Here is a 25,280-nt window from a genome sequence, read left to right on the forward strand (position 1 = left end):
TCGAAATGTGATTTGACTGACAACATTTCGACAAATATAATTTACATATATAAATATCTGTACGTTTCTTCAACAACAGTCTCAGCTGTGGAACATTTCTGCCTTATTCTTTTCACAAGTCATGTATAAAGTAGGCATAAATACATTAATATTATATTTCTCTCTCTGTCCGAACCCATATATAATTCACACATAAATTAAATGACGAATGTAACAAAACACTGCCTGTTATACTCCAAATCTTTTCATGACTCATTCAACTTACTTATACATTAGGACCTAATGTTTCTCAACGTATGGTACGCGAGACGATGTCGAGTGGTCCTCGAACTAAGTAAGAAAATCAAAAGATATTATTAACATAAATAAGTTTTCCCTGAACGCATTTGGTTAGTGGTACATTTAATGTGTTAAATTAGAATTAGTGGTACGTCGGCGAAAAAGGGTGAGGACCCTTGCACTAGGTTCATTTATCTTTGAGAGTCTTGAAGGTTTGTTTATCGTGTTTATTAGATATCCGATATCCCCGTGTTTATTTTGCGTAAAAATATTTTAAAAAAATAAAAAGTAAAGCAATATATTAAATTGTTTATATCTATATTATTTTGATTATTGTTCCTGTTGCAAAGATTATGAATCCGTGGCGTAACAGCTCCAGAGAGCCATAGCCGACTAGCTAGATTCTGGCCTCACGTTCACATGCCTAAGCAGAGGTGAACGATCATCCAACCAGATACGAGGTGCGATCGGAAGGTTTCCAGACTCTCTCTTGCCAAAGACTCGCCAAAACGGCTACGGAAACCTATGAAATGCTAAAGCAAGCATTTGGGGAGTCCGCAATGGGTCGTGCACAAACTTTTGTGTGGCATTCACGTTTTAAAAATGGCCGAACCTCTGTCGATGATGACGAGCGTTCTGGACGACCATCTTCGAGCACAACGCCCGAAAATGTTACGAAGATCGACGTCGTACCATCAACGACTTGTGCGACATTGTTGGGATAGGCTATGGGACCTGTCAGCTGATTCTAAAGGAAGAACTCCACATGCGACGCATCCTGTCTGAGGACCAGAAGCAGAATCGACTTCTCGTTCGTCAGGAGCTCAAAGACCTTGCAAGAACCGACCCCAACTTCCTTTCTAAGCTCCGTGTGACTTCTTCCTCTTCCCAAAGATGAAAATTCAGCTAAAGGGAAGGAGATTTGAGACGATAGAAGAGATTCAGGCAGAATCGCAGATGGTGCTTGACAGGCTGACAAAGAAAGATTTCCAGGGATGCTTCCAGGCTTGGCAGCGGCGCTGGGATCGTTGTGTTCACTCCCAGGGGAACTACTTCGAGGGTGATGGATGAATTTAATACCTGAGATAAGTGTACGGGTTTTTATACGCGCAGTCTGGAAACTTTCCGATCACACCTCGTATAGGGTGACGTGTGGTCAGCACGACGAACCCCCAGCCTTTGCTAGCTTTCCTGACCGGATTACGCTAATCATTGTAGCTCCCCAATTTCCCCACGACGCTGGGTTGGCACCGGTCGAAAGCTCATGAGAAATGTCTTTCCCCGAGACTCGAACCAGCGCGCATTCCGAAAGATTATGAATGTAAAAACGAAATTAGACTATGGATGTTTGCGGGCTATCTCCTTGGCTCAGAGGGAGGCCTGATTAAGGAGCAGATGTTAAATGTCCCATCTCTCGACGAGATATATTTATTTTCCGTGCGTAGATACGCTGACAAGAGTGCAAGCCAATGAGATGTGTGATGTAACTCAGCTGATGATTATACTGTAGAAAGCATAACAGGAAATTAAACGACGCTGCTTATTTGACAAGCTGTCAGTTAGCCACTTTTCCCTCTCATAAGCATTTCCCGTCTAACTATTTTATAAAAGTTTTGTTTCCAAACCTTACAACTGTTTAACATTCTTTTTCTCGAGAACTTCCGCGCGCGTGTTATAAGACTCCGGTATAAACGAACGGCTAAAACAGGGGGTTATATATCTGTGGCCCGCGTGAATTTCTGTAATATTCTGTAATCATACAGAATTTGAAATATTTACCACGTATAAGAAAGTTCGCATTATGTCGTCAGTAATTATCGATGTGAGATTAAAGTCAAAATTAAATAATTTAGGGGCTAGTATCAATGATAAATAATTGTAAAATGCATAAATATTAGGAAAAAAAATAATTAGATATGATATTAAAAGAGAAACTAATGAAACTTGCTCGTCACTGATTTTTACAAAGAAAATTGAAAATATTAAAAATATATTAAAATTGGCCGTCAATCACAATATAAGATAATTAAAAGATTAAAATATCATTTTACGTTCCGTATCGAGTACTCGATTTACATGTGGAACATTTACGACATGTTTCGGCTATATATAGCCGTCATCAGGTGTTATGTTATAAACGTTTTAACTGAATTACTGATTTTTAATGATTTTTAGTTTTCATTTTTCTTATCATGTTCTCGTACTTCATATTGTATCTTCATCCGTTGTTGTGTCACAAGTCACTAATATGATTCTATTTCGTAGTGATGCCAATGTTGTGTATATGGACCAAGAAGTAATATCGTAGCAGTATTAGGAGAGATTGGATGTATACTGTATATATATTTTTAATACTATTTAAATAAATCACAATATGACGCATCTACAATATCTTATAAAAGAAAATTGAGTAATGTGTGAACGTGTTCCCAAGAGTGGGCTTAATTTGGTAGCGATTTTATCAAACTGCTATGGTCTTTGGTTGGATGATTTGATGGTTAGTTACTTGGTGAATATGTAGTGTGCCTCTGACAGCAATAAACTTCGCAGACAGGCACAGTCTCATACCCAAAAGCAAAGCTTTCCTTTTTATAAAATTTAGACATTCATAAACTCTTACTCATTTCTTTCTTGTGACTGAGTTGGTACGTGGTTTTACGTTCGTATATTTCTTTTTCCTCCCGTTTTCTTTCCGAACTTTATTTGTTTCGAAACGACATAATGTTTTTTTTTGTGTTGTTTCAACGGCAATATTGCCTTACATGCTGCGAGTTGTAATGAAACATCTAGGATTCCTGCCGTTCTCAAGGCAGATGGAATCCGCCCACAATACAACCAAATATTCACTTTGCCACGCAGAAGACGACGTATCCCAGCCACTCTCTGTTTGACAAATTCCAAGGAAACAAATTATTTTCACGGCAACCAAGGGTAAGTTTATACAACGACACGGAACTCAATTTAACATTCACGAGGGTTCATATCCACTTAACTAAGCTCATATACTGGAATTGGTTAAAGTGCTTTGAGATTAATAATTTGCTCTGTCTTGAGGGAAACATTAGCTGAGTGTATTTTACAAAAGTGAATTAGAATATGTTTTAATTATTGTATATTATACACATTCTAGGCTACACAAGTTTTGCATATGCATCTTTGTTTAAGTACCTGGATTTCCTCAGCTGATTTACAACTCTAACTGTGTCTGCTACATTTAGAAACAACATTTCGCTTCTGTATCTCAGTATCGTCTTCGAAGTTATGACGTTTATTGTTAATTTAACTTGAATTCTTATTTTTATTCCGAAATTATACTATCTCTTGTCATCTTATGCATATCCTCTATAAAATAGGACATTATGTTCCCTAACATATGTCTGCCAGGCAAATGTTGGTTGGTGACTCAAGATACAGAGAAATATACGAAGGACAATAGAAGAGTAGAATTTGCAAAGAGAAAATTGGTGGTGGGAGAAGTGAGAGACGCATCTTATAGTTAGAAGGTCCCCAGGCAATGCCCGCTCGTCCTTCTGTAATTGGCAGAAAAGACGGAATTTTGAATTGTGCATTAGAAAATGCTGAAGTTATTAATTTGGACGTTTAGAACATAATTTAGAGGTTTCGGCTGGGGGGTGGGGTGAGGTGGTAAATTTTGATTAATTTAAATCGGGGGGGGCTGCATGAGAAGCATGCAGTGTCAGCTTGGAACTTGGGAACCGTCTCAGCATTGATGACCATTCAGTCACGGCCTGCTGTGTACAAACACGTACTTCTAAAAAAAATGTCAATCAGTTATTAAGATAAAACCTTGATATAAGATCATATTTTATGTTGCACAAAATAAAGTTCAATTACTTTCTTTAGTTACGAAAATATTAAAATATTTCACTTTTTTTCATGCATAACATTACTTAATTTTAATTTACATACGCTGCTTTGTGGAAAAAATGTCCTGAAACAAAAGACTGCTAACTTACCCGTCGCCTGTTAACGTAAATGCATTTCTGTACAAGGAACAGAAAAACATGTTTACGTGCTAGCGATTCGCAACTTCCTGAATTAACCCGAAGATAAGTAATGATCTTAATTTTTACATGCTGCTTTGTTAAACTTCTCAATCAAAATGTGCTACTTTAAGTATTAAATCAGATTTTTCCCGTCATTCTTGACGGGAATTTTTATAGTGTGTTCATCCTCAAATCTGACCCATGAGGACACACTGAACGTGTGCATATCTAACGTTTTATCTGTGGATATACAAAAATTTCTTTAAAATATATTATTCCATTAGATTAATAACATAATCATTTAATCGAATCAGTGAAAGAGGAATTTTAATAAGTGACCATCATTAAGAATCTTCTCAAAAGTATATAGAAATGACTTGTAATTGAAGAATTTCTTCTAGAAATGTTGCAATGCGTATAGTTCAGATGCTACTAAGCGCTGATTCTTTCAGTAGCAAAGGGGTTTATGTCTAATGCAACGTAAAACTTCTGGTTTGCAAAGGACAAATACACGTTCGTGTAAGGGAATGATTGATTTTCATCAGTTTCTTTTACGTATATTCAAAATGACTCTTTTCATATTCTCAGCGCGTTTTGGTTCTTTATTCTCTTTTCTACAGCGGGAAGATGAAGTTCTCAAAACTCAGTTTGTTTCCATTTATTCAAAATCATTTTCTATCATAAAAAAAATAATAAACATCTGCATGTCCGTTTCTCAAACCTGTAAATTCATGTCGTGGTCAGTTACAAGATGGACTCCAAATCTTGTATCGCAATGTCCGTTTCACTAAGGCACACAGACTCCAGTTCCTTCCACAGAAGAAACATATGTCGCCTCTGTTTGAGATACATGCACATAGATATAGTTTCTTTGAAACTTGTGAAAATTATTTCGACCCCATGTGTACTAAATCTTCAGTATTTTATATTCTTAGGTTGAACGGGAATTATTTTTTTTTGCATTTCCTAAACCCCCCCCCCCACCAAAAAATCATACATTCAGAAGTTTGCTGACAACCACTGGACCGGGTAAACACATGCCTTCAAGAAAAACGTCCACATCTCGTCCTCATGTCAGTTCAGTGACGCATCAAAAAAGACAAAGGAACTGAACAGTGAAATTCTGGACCGGCCACCACATTCACCGAACACCATCCGATTATAATGTATTCAGATCATTGGAAAAAAAAACATTTAAATAACAAGAAATTTGAAATTGACGAAAGACTCTCGGGTTACAAGCTTCGTCAGGTGGCTGAACGGTGAACAAACCACATCTTCTACCAACCTAACCACCAGAAGACAGGAAGATATTAATCTCCCGAAACGTCGTTTACATAAATCATAGATCAGACAATGGACAATGTCTAACATAATATTGGTATAACATATGAACCACTCTTCTCACAGATATTCAGACGAAAGGAAGAAATTCTTTGAAAATAAAACTGTGATCAAATTGTGTAAAACCACAGAAATACCAGCTGTCGAATGAGCGCGGGATGCTGGGACCCTGACAAAAGACGAGAAGGCAGCAGAAGGGGGGGGGGGCTGAACGCCGACGTCTTGACCCTAAGGACAGCGCAAATATAAGAAACGAGATGAAACAGTAGAAACGCACGAGGCACAGAATATCAAATAAGGCTCGTGATACGTTTACGAAGAACTTAAGAATGTCGACCGAAAGAAAATATGTAAAATGCAAACTACACGCAAAGTTTAGAAATAACACTTCTAATATATTTATAACTGGATTTCAAGAATTTTAAAATTATAAATATCAATAACGTTTCAGAGTTAAGCTCCACAATTTTATACAATATTTACAAATCATAAAAATATAACCTCATTTCGAGCTAATACAGACAAATAATCCTACACCACATAGCTGATAATTACGATCGTGGCGACAATCACTTGCAACAAAATACAGCAAAGACGTTGTTTTATCAACATTCAAGAAGCTGCTGTTTATGAAACTGAGGAACAATTAGGGACGCAAGCCTGTGTTATTGCAATGGGGAAGTTTTATGTCTCGCAGTCCTCATGGGTGACGTACAGTACACGAGATTAAAGATAGTTCCCAAGTTCCAAGTTGCCACCCGATTTTAAATTTATCAAACCCTTAGTGCGAAGGCCACTAAATTACTTACTTAGCTTTCCAAATTATAGATTCAGCATTTATTAACAAGCAAATCCAAATTCCGACGTTTCTGTTGTCAAGCATTTACTACATATCACCCTAACGCCTTTAATCTTACATTATACATACCACGACAAACGGGCATTGCCTGGGGACCTTCTAACTATAATATGGTATTTCTCCCCCTCCCCCAGAAAGTAAGTGAATCTCAATTCTAACCCACAAATTTTCTCTCTTCGGAGTTTTCAGGAAATTTCACGTGTGGACCGGATACAACAAAGTAAATACCTGTGACGTAGGCAACCCGGTAGGTAAATCAATCTCTGCGCGTGTTTTCCTGAGTGGTAAATCATGATAGTTATAGTATTGTAAGTATTAACCATGCGGTTTACATCAAACATGAACAAGTACGATGTTTTTCAGTCTGCTAGTAGTGTAGCACGTCATGTTCCGTTTGCTTCTAGTGTAATGACGTGGTTTGATGGACTGAATTTCGATTTGCTTCGGTACAAAATAATTCTTACTTTACACGAATTCAAATCAAACCTTTATAAACTATTCTGAATTGCAGTCCGTCGTATAGAAAGTTATAAGATATGAAGCTCAGTACAATCTGTAAACTTTATTTACAATGATTTTCGATATAATGAATATTTAAAAATAAATCACGGACAGACAGAATTTCCGACTCTTAGTATAGCCGCGAGTTACATCAACTACATTTGAAATTGTAATTTATAACAGTAAATCCGTATCTGGAATAAATGAACATGTAATGCAAACGAGGCATGGACATTTGAAGGTAATGCATTTGAAAAATATGTAGATACGTTCCACGCAGTGGCTTAGGATTTGTTTCGTAACTGAGTAAAAGCTATATATTTTCAACTAAATTAATGACACATTCCAGTAATACTTCATATAGTCAAAGTTAGACCAGAATCATTTTTATTACCGGATTTATGCACTCGAAGATCTATAAGTAAATCAGAGGATAATATTAAAATGTATCTCGTGTGAAATAGTGTTGGAAGTTGCGGACTGGATTGTTCTGGCCGAAGACAAATCTATGGTGGAATATTGTAATCACGTCAATAATCTTTCGGGTTTCATAAAGACAAGTAGGCAGTTTTTGGAAAAGCTGAGTGTACTATCGGCTTCTAAAAATGGATTGTGGTAAATGGATCTGGTCAGCTGGAACATTATAGTCCAGAGAATCACAGATATGTACTAAATGTTTTCTACGAGATTGGGGGGGGGGGGGGGGGTTAGATATGTGGCCCGTTCATTTCACATAAAAATCATTTGTTGGATTATTATTAAAGATACGAATATCATACTGTGGAGTCATTCATCTGTACATGTTCTAGAGGCCTAAATCCCGTAGACAACGCCAAATTTTTTTTTATCTTGGTATTATGATTTAAGCAAGAATTTTAAAGATTATTTCGACAAAGTTGGAATTTACCTCCAAGCAAAAATTACTCGTTATAACAGACTGGCTCTTAAGATGAAATGGCGAGACATTTAGTACACAAAAAATGCCAGGCATAACAAAAATCCGTTCCACTCGTCACCTTGACGAAAACTTCTGAAAGACGGACACATAAATTCCTCACACGCGATCACTTTTACTAGGCTTACGTATGTAACTGATGAAACGTGTTATGGCCCATTTTGAATATTCAACTGTGATATTAAGTCTAAAATTTGTGTAATTTATATTTTAAAAGTTCACGTGTTTTGACATGCCACATTATCAGTTTCAACTTAAATCGTTTCAATTTCCAGACTGCAGGCATCAGTATGACATGTGATCAAATGTCACGTAGATCTTAACGGGTCCTTTTGGATGGTGGTGGGGGGGGGGTAATTTAAATTAGAATTAAATTGCATAGAAAATTTTCAAATGCGAATTTTGAACTGGGAATAACAAAGAATTGCAAGTTAAGAATTACTCTCAAACAATTACACTGTAATTTTTCCTAAAGCGAAAATATGAAGTTACGAATGAGGTATCCTGACCGAGAGATGAAAAACACAGAATTCTCCTTTACAGATATAAATTTATAAATGCATCTTTTGTTCAAGAAATACGTTACTTCAGACTGACACCCGATTTTTTCTTTCGAACGTCTTTGTTCAGGGATTAGTCAAGAAACGTTTGTTTGGTTACTTTACTTTAGATTCCAACAAGTGAACATTAAGTTTCATTCGTAAAAAAAAAAAAACTTCTTTTTCAAGACAGCGAAACATCCCACTTATAAACAAACTTAGATCTTACAAGTTACAAAACGAAATGAAAAGCTTAATGCTCTTAACAATTCAGACTGAGGTAACTTTAGAATGAAGTGTCGAAGAAGGTATTTAGAAATATAGAAAATGAAGTAAAAGGAACCGAGTAGACTACAAACAGAGTATCTTCGTGGCTTGTATAATTCTTCCAACATTCTTTACAATATCGAATAAGGAATTCTAAGAAATGCAGAGACCGTGGGCTTCAACGAGACACCAGGAAAATAAGAATTATGGACTAACTTTGTTGACCTATGAATAAATACGACGTACATAATTGTGTTGATGAAATTTTTGGGGGTGAATCGTTGAAACAGACAGGAGACAGGAGTAAGTGAATCGGGAAGTTAAAATAAATAACACCCTGTAGCCTATAAAATAAATTTACGATAAATTTTATAACAGGTACTATTCATTTAAAATGTTCATAATATCGGATCGGTTGTCACAACACAAATGAAACGCAGTTCGGTGCATGAACGTCCGAAAGACCACGATGTGCATACCGAGTACAGAAGTTGACTAACGAAGTCCGACAGACAGAAACACAAATCTACTAATCAGAAGAACGCAAAGTCCCTTAACAGTACAATAATCATTAAATACGGCTAAAAGTGATATTTGTTTCGTATGCAAAAATCAACAAACATCCGCTGATATGAGAAACAAACACCAAACATTATACATTACACTTCTATTTTCAAATATTCTGCAGGCATTTCGTACTTCAGTCATATTATATTTGTTTACGCATCTGATAACAATGTCAAGGTATCTGTTTCAATTAATTCCGCTTGATTTAAATCGATACCTGGCGATTAATGGAGTTACAATTTCGCAATTGAAATTTATATTTTATTAAATAGTTTTGCAGGCTCTGTAAATTATAATAAATTAGAATGAACTACAAAGCGTATATTCTGATTATATAACCCGAGAAACACTTATAATAAAACGATAACAAAACCTTATAAATTTCAACTTCGACTTGAAACAAATATGGCTTCAAAATCTTTTAAAATCCGTGTTTCTTAGTGCATTGCTATACCGCGTGAACAATATCTCAGTACATACATCCAGTTCAGTGGACGGGGGGCCAGAATTGCACAGGAGTACCAACAATGACCAACTGTTACTAATCATAAAGCCTGAAACAACCAGCAAATTTAACAAAATTACTACGATTTCAAGTAGACGCTTTGGGGAGGAGTTGGTATAGCTCCTATTCATTCTCAAGATCGGCACTAGATGGGGTGAGTGGTCAGCGTCATGCCTCAGACTTGCTTTAACCCCGGGAAAGGACTCGAGTACCCACTGGATGGGCCCCAGAGACGGTCTGGACGCAGAGACTAAGGAAAAATCCTTTATCCCTGTCGGGGATCGAACCCCGGTCGTCTTGTCCGCCGTCAGCCACTACACTGAGCAGATATAACATATACATGTTAATTATTTTTTGGATATTTTCCGTCCTCCAGTGTCTTGGTTAAAAGAACTGTGTTTCGAAAGTTAATTCTCCTTCCTTCATCAGATTAAATATTAAACTTCTCTGTTGGGTCCGTCACGTAGGGCAGTACTCTATCCGCGCACCAGGTCCTCGTGACTGAGCCAAACAACGCGGGTTATACTCGTCGTCAGAACGCTTTCAACTAAAAACTACTACGACGACGTAAGACGTAAAAATACGCTTCGGTTTAAGAAACACGCCTACGTCACAAAACTTTTAGACTTGTAACACAAAGCACCGGGTGTTTCGAAAAGAACTAAACGAGACACCTACTAGGAAATACGACGCTGAATAATATCATGACGATTTAAAGCCACGTAATGTCTAAAAAAGCAGTAAGTATATGACATGTGATTCCAAGAGACGCATTTGTATCTTGCTGTCACAATAAAGAATACACAAGAATAATGTCACTTAACGTACCTCGAGAAATGCAGGTCCTGAAAATTTATGAAGGAAACTTTTCAAATGTCACTCCTACCTTTATTAACTTTCCCCCCCACGATTACGAAACGCTGTAACGTAGACATATTTTTTGCTCTCATGAATTGTAACAATTTGAATTCTGCCCAACACAACAATTCCACCCAAACTATTACCATAATTTTTACGTCACTGCACCAATCAAATCTTGAACTTGCTCTGTTGTTAAGTATTACTAAAATTATGGACATTATCCATCGTGTTGTTACTCATCACACGACGTTTCGGAGACTGGACAAAATGGTTACTATTCTGTTGTGTCCCTCAGAAGGAGTAAGTCTCCATCCTAGAAACATTATGTGACGATAAACAAATGACGATGGATAATGTCCAAAATTTTAGCCAAATCTATCGCAATATCATTGAGAATGACCTTACGCTGTTAGTTTAAAAAAAAAATGAAAACTTGTAAACGAATAGAGTTTCGTCATGATTCTGTCAATTGGCGAGTCACTCACCAGTGTTGGCTGCTGTCAACGTGGCGTTGCCAAGCAAAGACACTAAGCAGATCAGATGAACCAAATTCTTACTAAGCCACATCGGGAAGTCGCGACGGAGTCCTGAAGTAACTACAGCGGGAAGAACATTGCAGTTTCCTTCACCTTTACGAGTGACATGACAGGAAACCACCGATGACGACGACTGGCAGATCACTGGATTCTGTTTCCCGTCGTGTTTTAACAATCGCGTTTCCTTCTCCCGAAACGTCGGAATAAACACGGGTGATAACGCTGACGTCATAATTTTTTACGGAACTATTACAGTAAAACAAATAACGTGGCACTGTGACAGGAGAGTCATTTAAATTTCACAAATTTCTGCTGTTAACAACTTATAAATTACGACCTGTTTACGTCATAAAAGAAGTCACATTATAATCGTCTTATCATCCAAAAATATCCCTAAGCAATGAACGTTTACACATCAGCAAAGAAACATGTTTTTCCTCAGGACACCAAAACACGTCATAATTGTTTCGAAGTCTTAGTTTGCACTGCGTTCAGCCTGGACTGTCAGCAACCAGCTAACCTCCCCGGACAGCACCGTGACTCTGTCTAAAAGGCGGGCAACCACGTCAGACCGACGAAATAGCTGTCTGCGCGCGCAGCCGAGGGCAACAAAGGCGCCGACTCACGTGTGGCCAATCACGATTCGAGGCGCCGCCTGGTCCAACCAATGGCAGGCCAGGAGGTGGGACCAGGCCACCGTGCGTGCCAAGGAATCCAAAATTACATGTATCTTCCAAGTTGAGCTTCTTATAAGAACTTGGTTAGCGCAAATAAGATTAAGATTTGCCCTCAATTGCTACCCTTCAGAAAATCTTCAGTGCCTCAACAACTGATTTATTTCCATAATCTACGATATTTATGCAAAAACATTTTATTCTACGGTACAATTTTCGAAAAGTCGTAAAACCAAACTCTGTACCTCGTTTCCATCGTAATTCAGGGCGTCTTCTGAAAACCACAACAACGATTAAACCGACACTGAACAAACAGATTAACTGAGACATCGAGTTTCGTCAGAACACTGATTTTTAGTGGTTAATTTTACAAAAATTTTCAAACCATTTAAGATGGTAAAGTTGTGTCATATTGTGATATAATAAATATATATTTTAAATCTTGTCCGTCTAATCACAATAAATTCTTATTAAATATTATAATAATTAACATTTAAAATATTTAAAATATATCAAATGATGTTCTTTATCGAAATATTCGATTTACATTAGACCATAATTTGATATATTTTTAATATTTTAAATATTAATTATTATAATATTTTAATATTTAATAAGAAAACATATATAAAAAATATATAAACCACTTAAGTTACTTGAGTTGACTGATGAAAATTTGAAACGCTGTTATCTGGAAATACATGAATGGAAGTGGTCGTGGTATATTTTAAGATACGATACAATCCTCACTTCACGGAGGAAAAATAACAAATCCTCGGCCGAGACTAGAATGCTAAACCTCAAATTAGTCGGCCTTGAGACCGAATTTTGAAATACGGAAATCACAAACATGAGCCTAATATTTTTGCAAAAAAAAAAAAAAAAAAATCGAGGTGTCTTTCAAAACAAATTTAACTCGAAATATCTTTACTTCTGCGTTACTCGGGAAAAAGTGTTGGAGCTGACAACACGTACCACGACAATTGCTTAATAATGAAACGTATTTTGCTCTTTTTTTAAAAAAAATGTTTGAAAAATGACGTGCGATACATAAATTTAAAAATCTACTTACTTTTGAAACGGTTAATTTAATAGACATGACGCATAATGTACCAGACAAAAATGACGTTTTGACTAGGCAAGAGAGCACAGTTATTCTGAAATGTAAGTCACTACTAATCTCCTACTGAAATGAGACCATGAAGGTTTAAAAATATCGGTACAGAAAACCACGAGATCCAGTTTGAAATACGAGTAAGTGAAACTGAGAAGCTCGTAACTGCTTTACACAAAACAAATTTATATTATGGTCCTTGCAAAACAGATTCTACTCCTTACACTGCAGCTAACAACATCGGTCTATTCATTTAACCCTTTAAAATTAGTGGTAACACCACTTACCACCTGGACTTCGCCATAAAGTCGTATGATATTCACTTTAAATAGCTTTGCCTTTTCTAAGACGTGATGTATTTTCCTGGTGATACGTTTAAATAATAGTTGAGAGAGACTCTTTAAGATTGAAGAGGTTCTGTTGTAGGAGTTTTCTTTCCTGGATTATTATTATATTATTTAGTGTTGTGTCTGACGACAGGTCCATATGAACACGATCCTTCCATCCTTTTCTCGGACTGGGACCTGTTCATATACGTTCTTGGCAGATGATCCAGAAGTGGTTTGCCATTGCCTTCTTCTGTGTGTGAATGGAGTAATTGTTGGGATGCCACGGAGGAAAACTCCGTGTTGCCTAGACCACGGCCTTGCCCAACACAAGTCATAAATTCGAACCCGAGACCCCAGGATTACAAGGCCAGCGTTCTAACCGCTAGACCACCGTGGATTACTTTAATAAAATAATCCTAGCGACCGTATATTGCATTGAGGATTTATCATCAAAATTACGTATGCATTTCAAATTTTACTTATGTATTCTATACCTCCCGCACGTTTTAACAGTTTTGTGTGATTTTAATCTGAGTTTACGAAAAACATTTTATTCATTAAACATTTTAACAACGCAACTTGTTCATATCTTTATTTATCAGGGATGTCTAATTATTTAAAAAAACAAATTTTAAAATTAACTAAAAAAATAAAGAGTTGCAAGAATGTGTATGAAATATCATAACAAACGATTGTAAAAAAAATTAAACTATTCTCCTTTAGTTATAATCTCAAATTTATATTCAGTCTTTCACTAATTCTTGCAAAACTATTCAAAATATGATGAGATTGTTCTTGTAAAATTTCGAAACCAAACTTACATATTCTATGATAAGTTTTAGATGCAAATTTGACCACGATCGTAGTATTATTAGTGGCTTCGAGCCCATCAGACAAATGACCCCGATATCCACTGCGCGAGTGGACAGACTGAACCAGTTAACACAGACAGAAATTCCTTTTCCTTCTAAATCTTCCGAGTGCTCAGTCACTGCTTTTGACGAGTATATCCGTTCATTTCAAACCAATTTCCACCAATCGAAGACGGTATTCTGTGGTGTCAGTTATTTGTTGTAGACATTGATACACATGGACGTAGGTAATAAGCCATTTCTTCCTGTGGGTATAAATAATAATATTTTCTTTATTTAAAGTACACTCATTTTATATGTCCTATAACAGCATATAACGGTCTTAAACTTCTCATTTCTACCGCGTCCAATCTTCTTTTGCTCGTGTCACTAGTGTACTCTACCGCTCGTTCGTTTAACTAGACTGTATATACAACTTTAATCATATAATCTTCGACATTATTTTACTAAAGTGCCATAACATAATTCAGCCTTCCTTCAGTTTCGAAGCCTCGTTTACAAGTGGGGTCTCAATTAAGAACCAGACACTTGTAAAAAGACCATTTACAAAAATTCGAAAAACTAAACACAAAATATATCTCGTCTCCCGGCTTTTTAAATACGATATTCCCATATACAGTTCTAATCAAGATTAAAATCCGATGAGGTCCGGTCAAGTCAGTGGTTTGTCACTTAACAGTGGGCAGAAAGTCAATACAGGGTGTCCCACGAATACTGTTGCGATAACAGGAACATAAAAGTGTTTTTGTACTCGCTCAACTACGGGAAGTCTAATTTACTTTACATTGTTTCACACAGGCCTATTTTGTTTACCATTCGGAAATTCTGAATTACTTGCCGGAGAAGACGAAAGTTCGGCTGAATCTGGAAGTTTAACTTCCCCACTGCGCATCAGAAACAATGGACACTCTTTGTTGTGCAGAGTATAGGCACGTTTTATACACACGACATTTTTGGTACTTATTCTACTCTCGTCTCCAAATTGTCATTGTTTATATTTGTTAAAAAATAAAATACTGATACGACGTGCGATTTAGAAATAAAAAAACACGAAGATAAAATATCATTATGATGACAACTATTTACATAAATAAAATATTAGAGACAAATCCAATCCGTCGCTTTAAATATAAATCAGAATGTGGACAATGCAAATGACGTATTCATATAATGAATCAACTGTTATCATTTCCATATCTGGGATTCAGGAAAGACACCAAAGCATGGCGGGTCCTCAGATTTAAAACACTCTTGATATAGGAAGTACTGTGTACTGTGAACAGCCGACAAGGAGTGGTCCTCGACCTTGGGCATTTTGCAGGAAATCCGTGATAAACCATAATCTTTCAACACTTTACATGAGGAATTTAGAGTATTATAAAATACAAGAAATTCATTGTTTAAGTGAACAATTAACACTTTTCCATGACGAATTCCGTTCTATAAAATCAGGCAAGAATGAAGATTTATAATCGTATCTCCTGTTCTGCAGCTATGAAACTAACTAACTAACTAACTAACTAACTAACTAACTAACTAACTAACTAACTAACTAACTAACTAACTAAAAATCTGACTGAGAAACAAGTCTTGCATAAACTGCATCGTCCTTATCCATTTATGTAAATAATATATATAAAACCAAAGCTATTCATGAGATGATAATGTTGCGTCATATTGTGATGATTATAATTGTTTAATTTTAACCGTCTAATCACAATGCTCTAATTGTAAATCGAACATTTCGATAGAGAGAGCATCATTTTAAAATATTTTAAATATTTTAAATATTAAATGTTAATTGTAGTAATAATATTTTAATATTTAATAAAATATTTTATTGTGATTAGACGGTAAAAATTAAACAATGAAACCAAAGGTTAAGACAGAAACAGGTGCCTAATTTTTAGATAACAGCTTAGGCCCTACTAAGACGAATCCACTCCTAGAAAGTCAGAATCCACTGTTGACTGATTCTTTATCTCGCTCAGTTAAGAGTGGCGTCCTGTTTGACGTGTGGCAACAGACCGTGTTCCCGCTTCGCGTCCAGAAGTTGGTGTCCCTTCGTGGCCAACGCGTATCAGCTTCTTTCTCAAGAGATCGCAATACCTGGTGCTCCCGAGCGGCGCAGAGGTCGATGCTCGTCCCGAGATTGAGTCACAACGTATCTGACGGATGTACCACCCCAGAGAGCCAGTCCCCCGGATCGTAGAGTAACGTAGATGAGACGCAATGCGTTCTGACAACTTGACTTCATGCCATTCCGTTGTGCGGTTGCAAAGAGGGTTGGAGGGAGAGTGAAGGGGCGTAGTCCCCCGGGTATGACAGAACTTGTGACGGGGGTGAAGTGTACAAGTAGGCGGAGACGGGTGCAGTCCATAAGGGTAGATAAAATGTAGAGAAAAAAATTTTGAGAACTTCAGAGGAAATATAATTTGTCATTTCGGTCAGGTTTCCTTGACGAAAAAATCGGGTGTGAGGGGGGAAGAAACGGGGTTCAGTAGCACAGCAACGGGACACTGAATATGCATTTCAGATTCCTCTGAAAGACATATTTGATATTCCAAGGTAAAGAACTTTCATTTGTATGTGCGTACACCGGATTACAGCGAAGAAGGAAAATAAAATATTGTCTGAAGGAAAGTCTGTGATGGCCATTTCAAAGGACTAAGTTAGAAAGTAATAGAAATGGCAGTCCTCATGTATCAAAATGCAGACTTCAGAGAAGGAAATTTCACGGCTTGCTCGTTTCATGATACCCACAAAACGGTAGGCTTATTCATCAAAATTCACAGGCCACTTCATGTTTCGAAAGTAAATTTAGATGTTACCTTATCTGAGCAAAGTTTGATTTTAAGAGTCGCAATAATAAGTCTGCTTAAAAGTTCTGTCATGCGCCCAGGTCCTAGCATGCTGACTTTATCAGATAATTTCATCCAATTGATTACGTCACCCGGAATAATTGAAAAGCTGTACAGCTTAAATTATCGACAAACTCTTACATTTATTATCAATATTTATTTAAAATGAAACTCACAATAAGATACACCTGGTTATTTTAATACTTATCTTTAAATATACGAAGAAATATAACGAAATCCAAAAATCTTCATCGGGATATGAACCTAGGACAGTTTTGGTGGGAGGAGTTGTAAGCTTTGTTTATGTTATTTTCTCGCTGAAACAAACTAATTTTATCTAGGCATTATTCTTCTATCGAGTTTAATTTTCGTGATACAAGAATCATTTTTACCGGGACTGGAATTGATGATAATTTTTCGGAATTATAACATTGCTAAATTCTAAGGATTTTTCCTCTAGCCACTGCGTCCAGACCTGCTCTGGGGTCCACCCAGCCCCCTATCCAATGGTACCGGGGTCCTTTCCCGGGGATAAAGGACTGACCACTCACCCCCATCTAGTGCCGAGGTCTAGAATGAATAGGAGCTATACATCCTCTCCCCCCAAACGACCCACATGGCGTGTAGCGGGAAAACTTTTATATTTTCTTTTAATGTTTATGTCTAAAAATAAGTATACCAAGTTTGGTTCAAATTGGTGCTTCCTTTTACGAGCTATAAGCGAACACACACAAACACACTTTCATTTCCATATATAAGAGAATTTCAGCTGAAAAATTGAATCACTAGGAACAGAACTATGAGAATGACAGCGAATCGTAAACCCGAAAATGAAGTTTCGGGTTTCATAAACGGAGGAAAGTTTCTTCACTAACCAAACTACTGCACATTTCTCTAATTATTTTACGTGAGACCAAGGTTGAAACTTATTACAGTTTCAAGTTCTGTTTAGCACATATCTGGTCTGAACCAATTACTGTTAACATATATAAATAATAAACATAAATTACATTACCTCTCACACCCACACTGCCAGTTGTTCTTTGCAGAGACATGTTTTGCATATCTAAAATAAATAAAAAAAAACACATATTAAACAAGGAAAATATGATACAATGTCATGTCACACGTAGTATTAAAACATAAAATATATTTTCCACAAATTATTCAGTCGCATCCCGAGAGCTAGTTTCAAAACGCGCAATATCCACAAAGTACACGTCTACACGGACTAACTGTACGATGGAACTTCGTAGTTAACAGCATCACATAATGAAACTTTAACTTTCTCCGCTCTCACCCGAAACTGCCTAATTCAAAACATTTTTTTGTAAGATTTCGGGTTCTCACAGCAGCGTGAACAAAGATTGCTGTCTTCTGGGTTATCGCAGCGAGTGGTCTGGTAGAATTGTACCGACGTTTCAGAAGTGTTTGCAGCCATCATCATCATCGTCCTGGTTTCTTCGAGTCTTATTTATTACATAATTTCTAAATGTTTTAGTTCAGATATAAACACACCATACAACACAGCAATGCTACCGAAACACGTTGAACTGTTTTTTGTACTCCTCAGCATATAAGAGTACAGAGAAAAATCACGAGACATTTATATAAAGTTTCTTCGTTTATTTAATGAAGCTTTAAAAAATAAATAGTTTTAATTTAGGAAAATTTAGATGAAAGTTGTCGCCTTTTAAATATTTTCTTATATCGCGACAATCTATAATTTTTCTTGAGACAAAAATAAATATTAACCCTTTGAAGCCGAAGATCGTCTGAATATTATTTATGAATTCAGTCCGTACCGCGAAGAAAACACTACACCTCACCATTACGAAAATCAGCTGGTTAACCCTTTGAAGCCGAAGCTCGTCTTCATAATATTTACGAATCCAGACCGTACCGCGAAGAAAACACTTCACTTAACCATTAGAAGTCGAATCAGGCGGTACCACATAAGATTTAACAAAAGAACATCCCGGTCAAAGCCTTAATAATAAATAAAGCTTTTTCAGCGTCATACAATCAGAAAACATCATTAAACAAAACCAAAAATATATCATGATTCCTGAATTATTTCAAGGTATCAGGTATGCAAATTAAACACATCGTTGCATTGGAGACTGGCCAAAAGCGATGTGTTTGCCACATAGAAAAACGCGGACATGCACCAAAACCCCGAACGGAATTTGAACCCTCAGTCACGTGTGTTCTAACGGTCCAAAAATCGACTGATGTAATCGCGAGATAAATTATTCAAGGTTTAATTTTCAGCTCATTGCTGTTTGTGATGGGGTTCACATGCAGCCTGAACGTTGAATTTTACAGTTAAAAATTGGGTTAGTGAACAGATTAAGTTGCATCAGGCGTTATAAAGATCTGGACTTATTCTCCAACACAGAGGAGAGGAGATGTCACTCGAAACACATTAACTACCCAACATCAAGTCCAGACTTTCCATGATCTTCAGGGCATCGTTTTAAGGAATCTCGGAATCAACAGTTGAGTTTATTTTTTAAAGTCATTTTTGACACTCAAAAAACAGGCGGATGATAGAATTCTTTTCCTTATTCATTGTTATTCACCTCGACGCACAACCTTAGACACACAATACAACTCTAACGATTAACAGAAATTTATTAAGTAATACTTCAATTTAAGTTTGATATATAAAATTTTTGTCAATGCATTTTATAAAGACGTTCGATAAAATCTACAGATTTCCTAAAATAATGTATGGCACTTGAATCTTTTTTATATAATGTAGCCTCTTACAATGATGAAAACAAATTACTGTCAAATTTTTGGTTCATCTTCCAGAACCAAATGATACGAGTACAGTTATTATTTATTTAGTGTTGTGTCTGACGACAGGTCCATATGAACAGGATCCTTCCATCCTTTTCTCGGACTGGGACCTGTTCATATACGTTCTTGGCAGATGATCCAGAAGTGGTTTGCCATTGCCTTCTTCTGTGTGTGAATGGAGTAATTGTTGGGATGCCACGGAGGAAAACTCCGTGTTGCCTAGGCCACGACCTTGCCCAACACAAGTTATAAATTCCGGCACCGCCGGGAATCGAACCCGAGACCCCAGGATTAAAAGGCCAGCGTTCTAACCGCTTGACCACCGTGGCTCAAAACGAGTACAGTACAATCCATAAATTATATAACTCCCCAATCGAAATTTACACCATTCCTTAACCAAACATTTACAGATTTGATAACTTCTATAATAATTAAATAGCATTCCCGCTAGCTCCTCTCTTCCTTGACCTCGGCACTAGATGGGGGTGAGTGGTCAGCATCACGCCCCGGCCGGCTTTACCCCCGGGAAAGGACCCCGGTACCTTTTGTAGAGGAGGATCGAACACCGATCTCCCAGCCCGTAACTAGTCACTATACTGACTATAACAATTATGTGAACCAATTTTGAATGCGAGAAAAGCAATGTAAAAATGCAGGGAAAATAATTTCTAAACAGGATTTCAGGTTTTCACAGAGATTATTTGCTGTCCCTTAATTTCATCACGAGATCCGTTTATAATTGCTGCCGTTGTTCACATAAAATTATTTTTTTTTTTTTGGAAATTCTTTAGATGATCCATTACTTTGCACTGCCGGATTTGGTTCTCACATGTTTACGTACTTAGCTTCAGGTATTATTTACTTCTAAACCAATTTATTGCTGGCCTTCGGGAGAATTCCTTGGATACTGTCTATGGTATTTACTAAAGCAAGCCTTCTCCTGTTTGCTTTCAAGTTGGCTTTAATTTTTGAACTAATATTTTAGCTTTATCCCTCTTTACATTTATTTATTTTATTACTGGGTCTGTCTGTGCGAGTCCAATCATGGACGAATGTAGATTTAGGGGCCTGGTTCAGCGGAGCTTTTGGAATTACCTTGCGTGTGCAAATATTTACCACTCCTATTTCAAATGTAGGCTACTCAGTTAGTTAAGGCCATACTCGGAACTAACTTAACTGACGCCTTGGACTGAAAAGCGATGAATATTGCATACTTTAGACACAATCAGAAAGTGTATAAATTTAATCTCTGATTCTGTTGGAATAAATATAAAAATAAATGTAAAATATAATAATCGGCATCTACCACAAGATTTATATTTTATTCGTTTAAAAGTTTTCATTGCATGTATTTTTCGCGGTCAGTTACATTCTTGTGAGAATCTTAAACCACTCACGGAGACAAATGCGAAAAGTTTCAAAAGGACAAAATAAAAATATTGATACGGTCATCAGAACCGATTAGCTGAATTAAAGGATATAAAAAAATGATGGCTAACCAATTAAATATCACTGCAAATAAATTAAAATGAAAATCTTTCGTAACGAAACTATACCAATGACAATATATGGCAATAACACTGAAAGACTAAACATTATTTAAAAGTAATAAAGACTTGGAAAATTATCACAATTAAGCATTTATAACAGACTAATTACACTTACTGAGGGTTACGGAAATAAGATTATCTTCTTATAACAAAATAAATTACAGTTTGGAATAAAATTTAACACAAATCATCAGAAACAGTAGTAAGAAAACGTAACTTCAATCAATTGACCTGAGAACATATGACAGCGAAGTCTAAACTTAACTAATCAAATATCCGAAAAAAATTAATCTTCTAAAACAGAAGAATGACTAAGAACAGGAACATAGAAATTAGACAAGGAACAAATAATTAGGATAAATAGTAAAATATTGTCGACTGAAATAATCGGAACATTTTTCAAGGTCAACTTAATGAATTTCTCGGAAGCCGTTTCACTACCATCATAAAGGAAGAAGAGACCTAGGTTGACCGCGGAATAAATGGAAATATCAATTTCACTGACCTGAAGATCAAAATGATTAAACCTTGAAGTTTATGACAAAGATAATGACGTGTTAAGGAATAATATGCTTTAAATAAGAAATATTTTGATACTTTAGATTTCCTTAAAAGTTTAAGTTTCTGCAGACCAAAGCTGATATTTGTAACACTTTGCCTTGAATAACATTTACCATGGAAGCATAAGACAATGGAATATACAAGAAGCCAAATTTCTAGTATCGTCTCACCAAATTTCACGTTTTCTGGGTTTAATAAAGCGATTTTTGGCTTGTAATTCCGCCGACGAAAATTCGGTCCACAGTTCACGTATGTGGAAGTGCGGAGAGCAGAAACCACAGCTGTGATGATTCCCGTCGGTTTATCTGGTTGTAGCGATGTTACCACAAACAACGCGTGTTTAATAGATACGATTTTCCACACATATCTGCAATGCTAAACAGGCTCACACTGTAGGCAGACAGCTGGCCAACTGCACAGCACCAGACAACTTAATTTGGGGCTCGTAATCAGAAGACCGCTCGCCACTCGGCGCAATCAAATACGAAGTAGTTTCATTCCAAAAGAGGAAGGGTTTCTGGAGCACAGACTCCGTTTTCAGTAGCAGTGCCCCAGCTCCTTTCAAAACACAACAAAATACATGAAACTAAATACATCTCATAAGAACTCAGAATTTTATTTAGTGACGAGTATGGACATGGATGTCGTATAATTTGGTAAAAGAATTGACCGACAGTAACAGGTCCGAAACGTCGATCAATTTCTACCAAACTATACGACGAAAAATCTCAGAATACGGCCATGTTCATACTCGTCACTGTGAGAACCTCAAATATCACTTAGATCGTGATTAAATTATTGTGAAATTTCAAGAATTTTCTTTTCGAAATTAAAATACTTGTGTGACTAGAAATTAAATTCAGTCAGGATTTAATATCAAGTAATATTAACTTTTATAGATGTGAGATTAGTGTCGTTCAGATTTACTAGCCAACAGCAAAGAGAACTCCATGAAATTTGTTATTCTCCTAACAAAACTTAGGTCCCTCGGTTTTACACTATCGTAATTAGTTACGAACGGAGTAAGTCGAAACATCACGTTTTTCTTAAGCCCCTCTCACCGGCATTCTTAGAAATAACCTCCTCAGTTAACACTAACTAAACAAGGCTCTGGTACCAGAATCCAAGTTTCAACATCATCAACAAATTTAACTAAACAGCGCATGTCCTTAAGCCAGTTTAATCTACCTTCTACCTCAAAACCAACCTCTCTGAAGTCCATCCTTAATATTACAGTTCCCTGTCCATCTACGTCTTCCAGCCAAAATTCTTTAGGCATTCCTTGTTTCCTCTACTGAAGACCTCCAAGATTATAAAGGTCCTGTCAATATGAGGTTAACTCTAGTACATATTTCACTAAATTCCGCGTCATATAACATCTAATTACACGTTAAACTGAAAGACTGGGCGTGCGCTAACATAGGATATCATCCCGTGAATTGTCTGTAGTGACTGAGGAAACTCATTTACGTCTCATTCAGGACAATCGGTCTCCTGACCAGGGTTTATCCTTCTTACGTGTAAATACTTATTAAATTACTTATTTTTAAAGTACTCGAAAGACTTATTCCCTGGAAGTCATAAAACACTACGCAAAATTGCAACACTTTTCTTTTGTATGTTCTCAAGTTGATACAGCGTCGTTACATAACCTATAAACCAGTCATCGAATGTTAAGGTCGCTGTAATTGTGACACGTGGGCACAAGAATAAATTCATAAATCACAGCGCGAATTTTAACAAAAGTTTTTTTTAAAGTTTTTTTTTCTATGTTCAATGCTATGCACCAATTTTTTCCAATCCTAGGCGGGAGGGAGGCTTTGAGAAACACCAGTCCAAGTAATTTCCGGAAACAGTTGCTAAGCTGGTTTAAAAAAAACTGAGTGCATTTTATAAAAATAAATCATCTACGTGTTTACGAAACTCTGCCATTCGACTTCACAAATAACTACTTGTTTCTTATCATTATCGCATTACACTTCTCCTCCAACATTTTCTGATAATTCATCCATTTACACTAAATATCCTAAATAATCTGTTTCCTTCAGTTTATTCGACAAACTATACATTCAACTTGTCTTCCTATCCTGATGACACGTGTCGAATGACCATGGAGCTGTCGTCTTAACACTGAAAAGATGCAGTTCTCTGTAGCTGGAACACCAGGTCTTCAGCACTGGCATAAATGCATTGTCTGGAAAAGATGACACCCAAATATGTGAGGTAAGAGCAAATATATTAAGAATCCATTTGCGGAGAGCAGAAAATAGGTGGTCCTCCAACTTGGGCATTCATCAGGATCTGACGACAACTTAAAATACAAGAATTCGCGTTTTACACAATTATTAACTTAGTATTTTAAGTGTTTATCGCGTTGACGTTTAAGGTTTTGCAACGATTCGACAAGCTCTGTAGTTGCCATCTTCACGGTGAAATTAAGTGAGAGGCTAGAGGATCTTACAAAGTCGTGGGTGGTGGGAGACGAAGGAGAGAGTGAGGAAGAAAGAGGGTGCTAACCAATAAGGAGAAACTGAGATGTTCAGGAGACGAAGTGACGAGAAGATAAAGTAGGATGCCACGGCGATAAAAGTACGAAGAGACAAATGCGGATTCGGAAGGAGGATAAAGGTCTTGGGACCGTCACGTGACTGGAGAAAGGTGTGAAACGCGAGCGAGAGGAGGAGGAAATAAATTAAGATAGAAAGACGATAAAAAGAAGAAGTTGAATAGGTCGGAGTTTCGGAAAAGAATTTGGATGAAACCCGACTCAAAATACGTCCATCTAAGAAGATGTTTGAGCTGTCTCGAAGGCGGACTTTCGGAGGTAAGCTAAACAGCATCAGTTCTCACTGTTGAAATTCTCAGATTTTTGTATAATTTCAATGGCTTTCCTGATGATGAGGTACTGTAGTCCAGGTATCTGGCAGTGACTGCTACCCTGACAAAGCAGAACAGAACTTTCGCCTCTAAGGACGTTCACTGATGTCAACATTTTGATCGAGCAAGCCTACGCTCAAGACGAGACTCAAATAGCTTAATAAACACTTTTATTAAACCATAAGATACAATATACATCCTGTAGAGTGCGTAAATGATGGCGAATTAGTTTAGACAATGAGCTAAATTATCTGTTGACACTTCACATCTAAGTCAGATCTGTTATACGCTTTGAATTACACGTGTTCGGTGTTACATGATCATTTTAATAATATCTAAGAATTCATACATACGAGGCTCGTCCACAAAGTAAGTTTCTCTGGGGCCGTTTACAGAAACAAAACACAATTTCAT

At 36.8% G+C, this 25,280-nt stretch overlaps 1 protein-coding gene across 4 annotated transcripts in view; it reads right to left on the bottom strand.

The window, feature by feature from the left end:
• LOC110841259 (neurotrimin) overlaps window positions 1–25,280 on the bottom strand; it is a 497,850-nt gene that overhangs the window by 296,160 nt on the left and 176,410 nt on the right. For 2 of the 4 annotated variants that reach the window (XM_087343406.1, XM_087343407.1), the window contains one exon: window positions 18,086–18,136. In XM_087343406.1, the coding sequence (XP_087199532.1) occupies window positions 18,086–18,136 (51 nt within the window). Of the gene's footprint in view, window positions 1–11,169; window positions 11,773–18,085; window positions 18,137–25,280 lie in introns of those variants that run through there. The other 2 variants (XM_087343405.1, XM_087343404.1) reach the window with 1 other exon arrangement.

The sequence above is a fragment of the Zootermopsis nevadensis genome, unplaced genomic scaffold (assembly GCF_977971745.1).
Source record: "Zootermopsis nevadensis isolate Lab colony 2312 unplaced genomic scaffold, Znev_1.0 Znev_ptg000005l, whole genome shotgun sequence".
In the NCBI taxonomy this organism is placed as follows: domain Eukaryota; kingdom Metazoa; phylum Arthropoda; class Insecta; order Blattodea; family Termopsidae; genus Zootermopsis; species Zootermopsis nevadensis.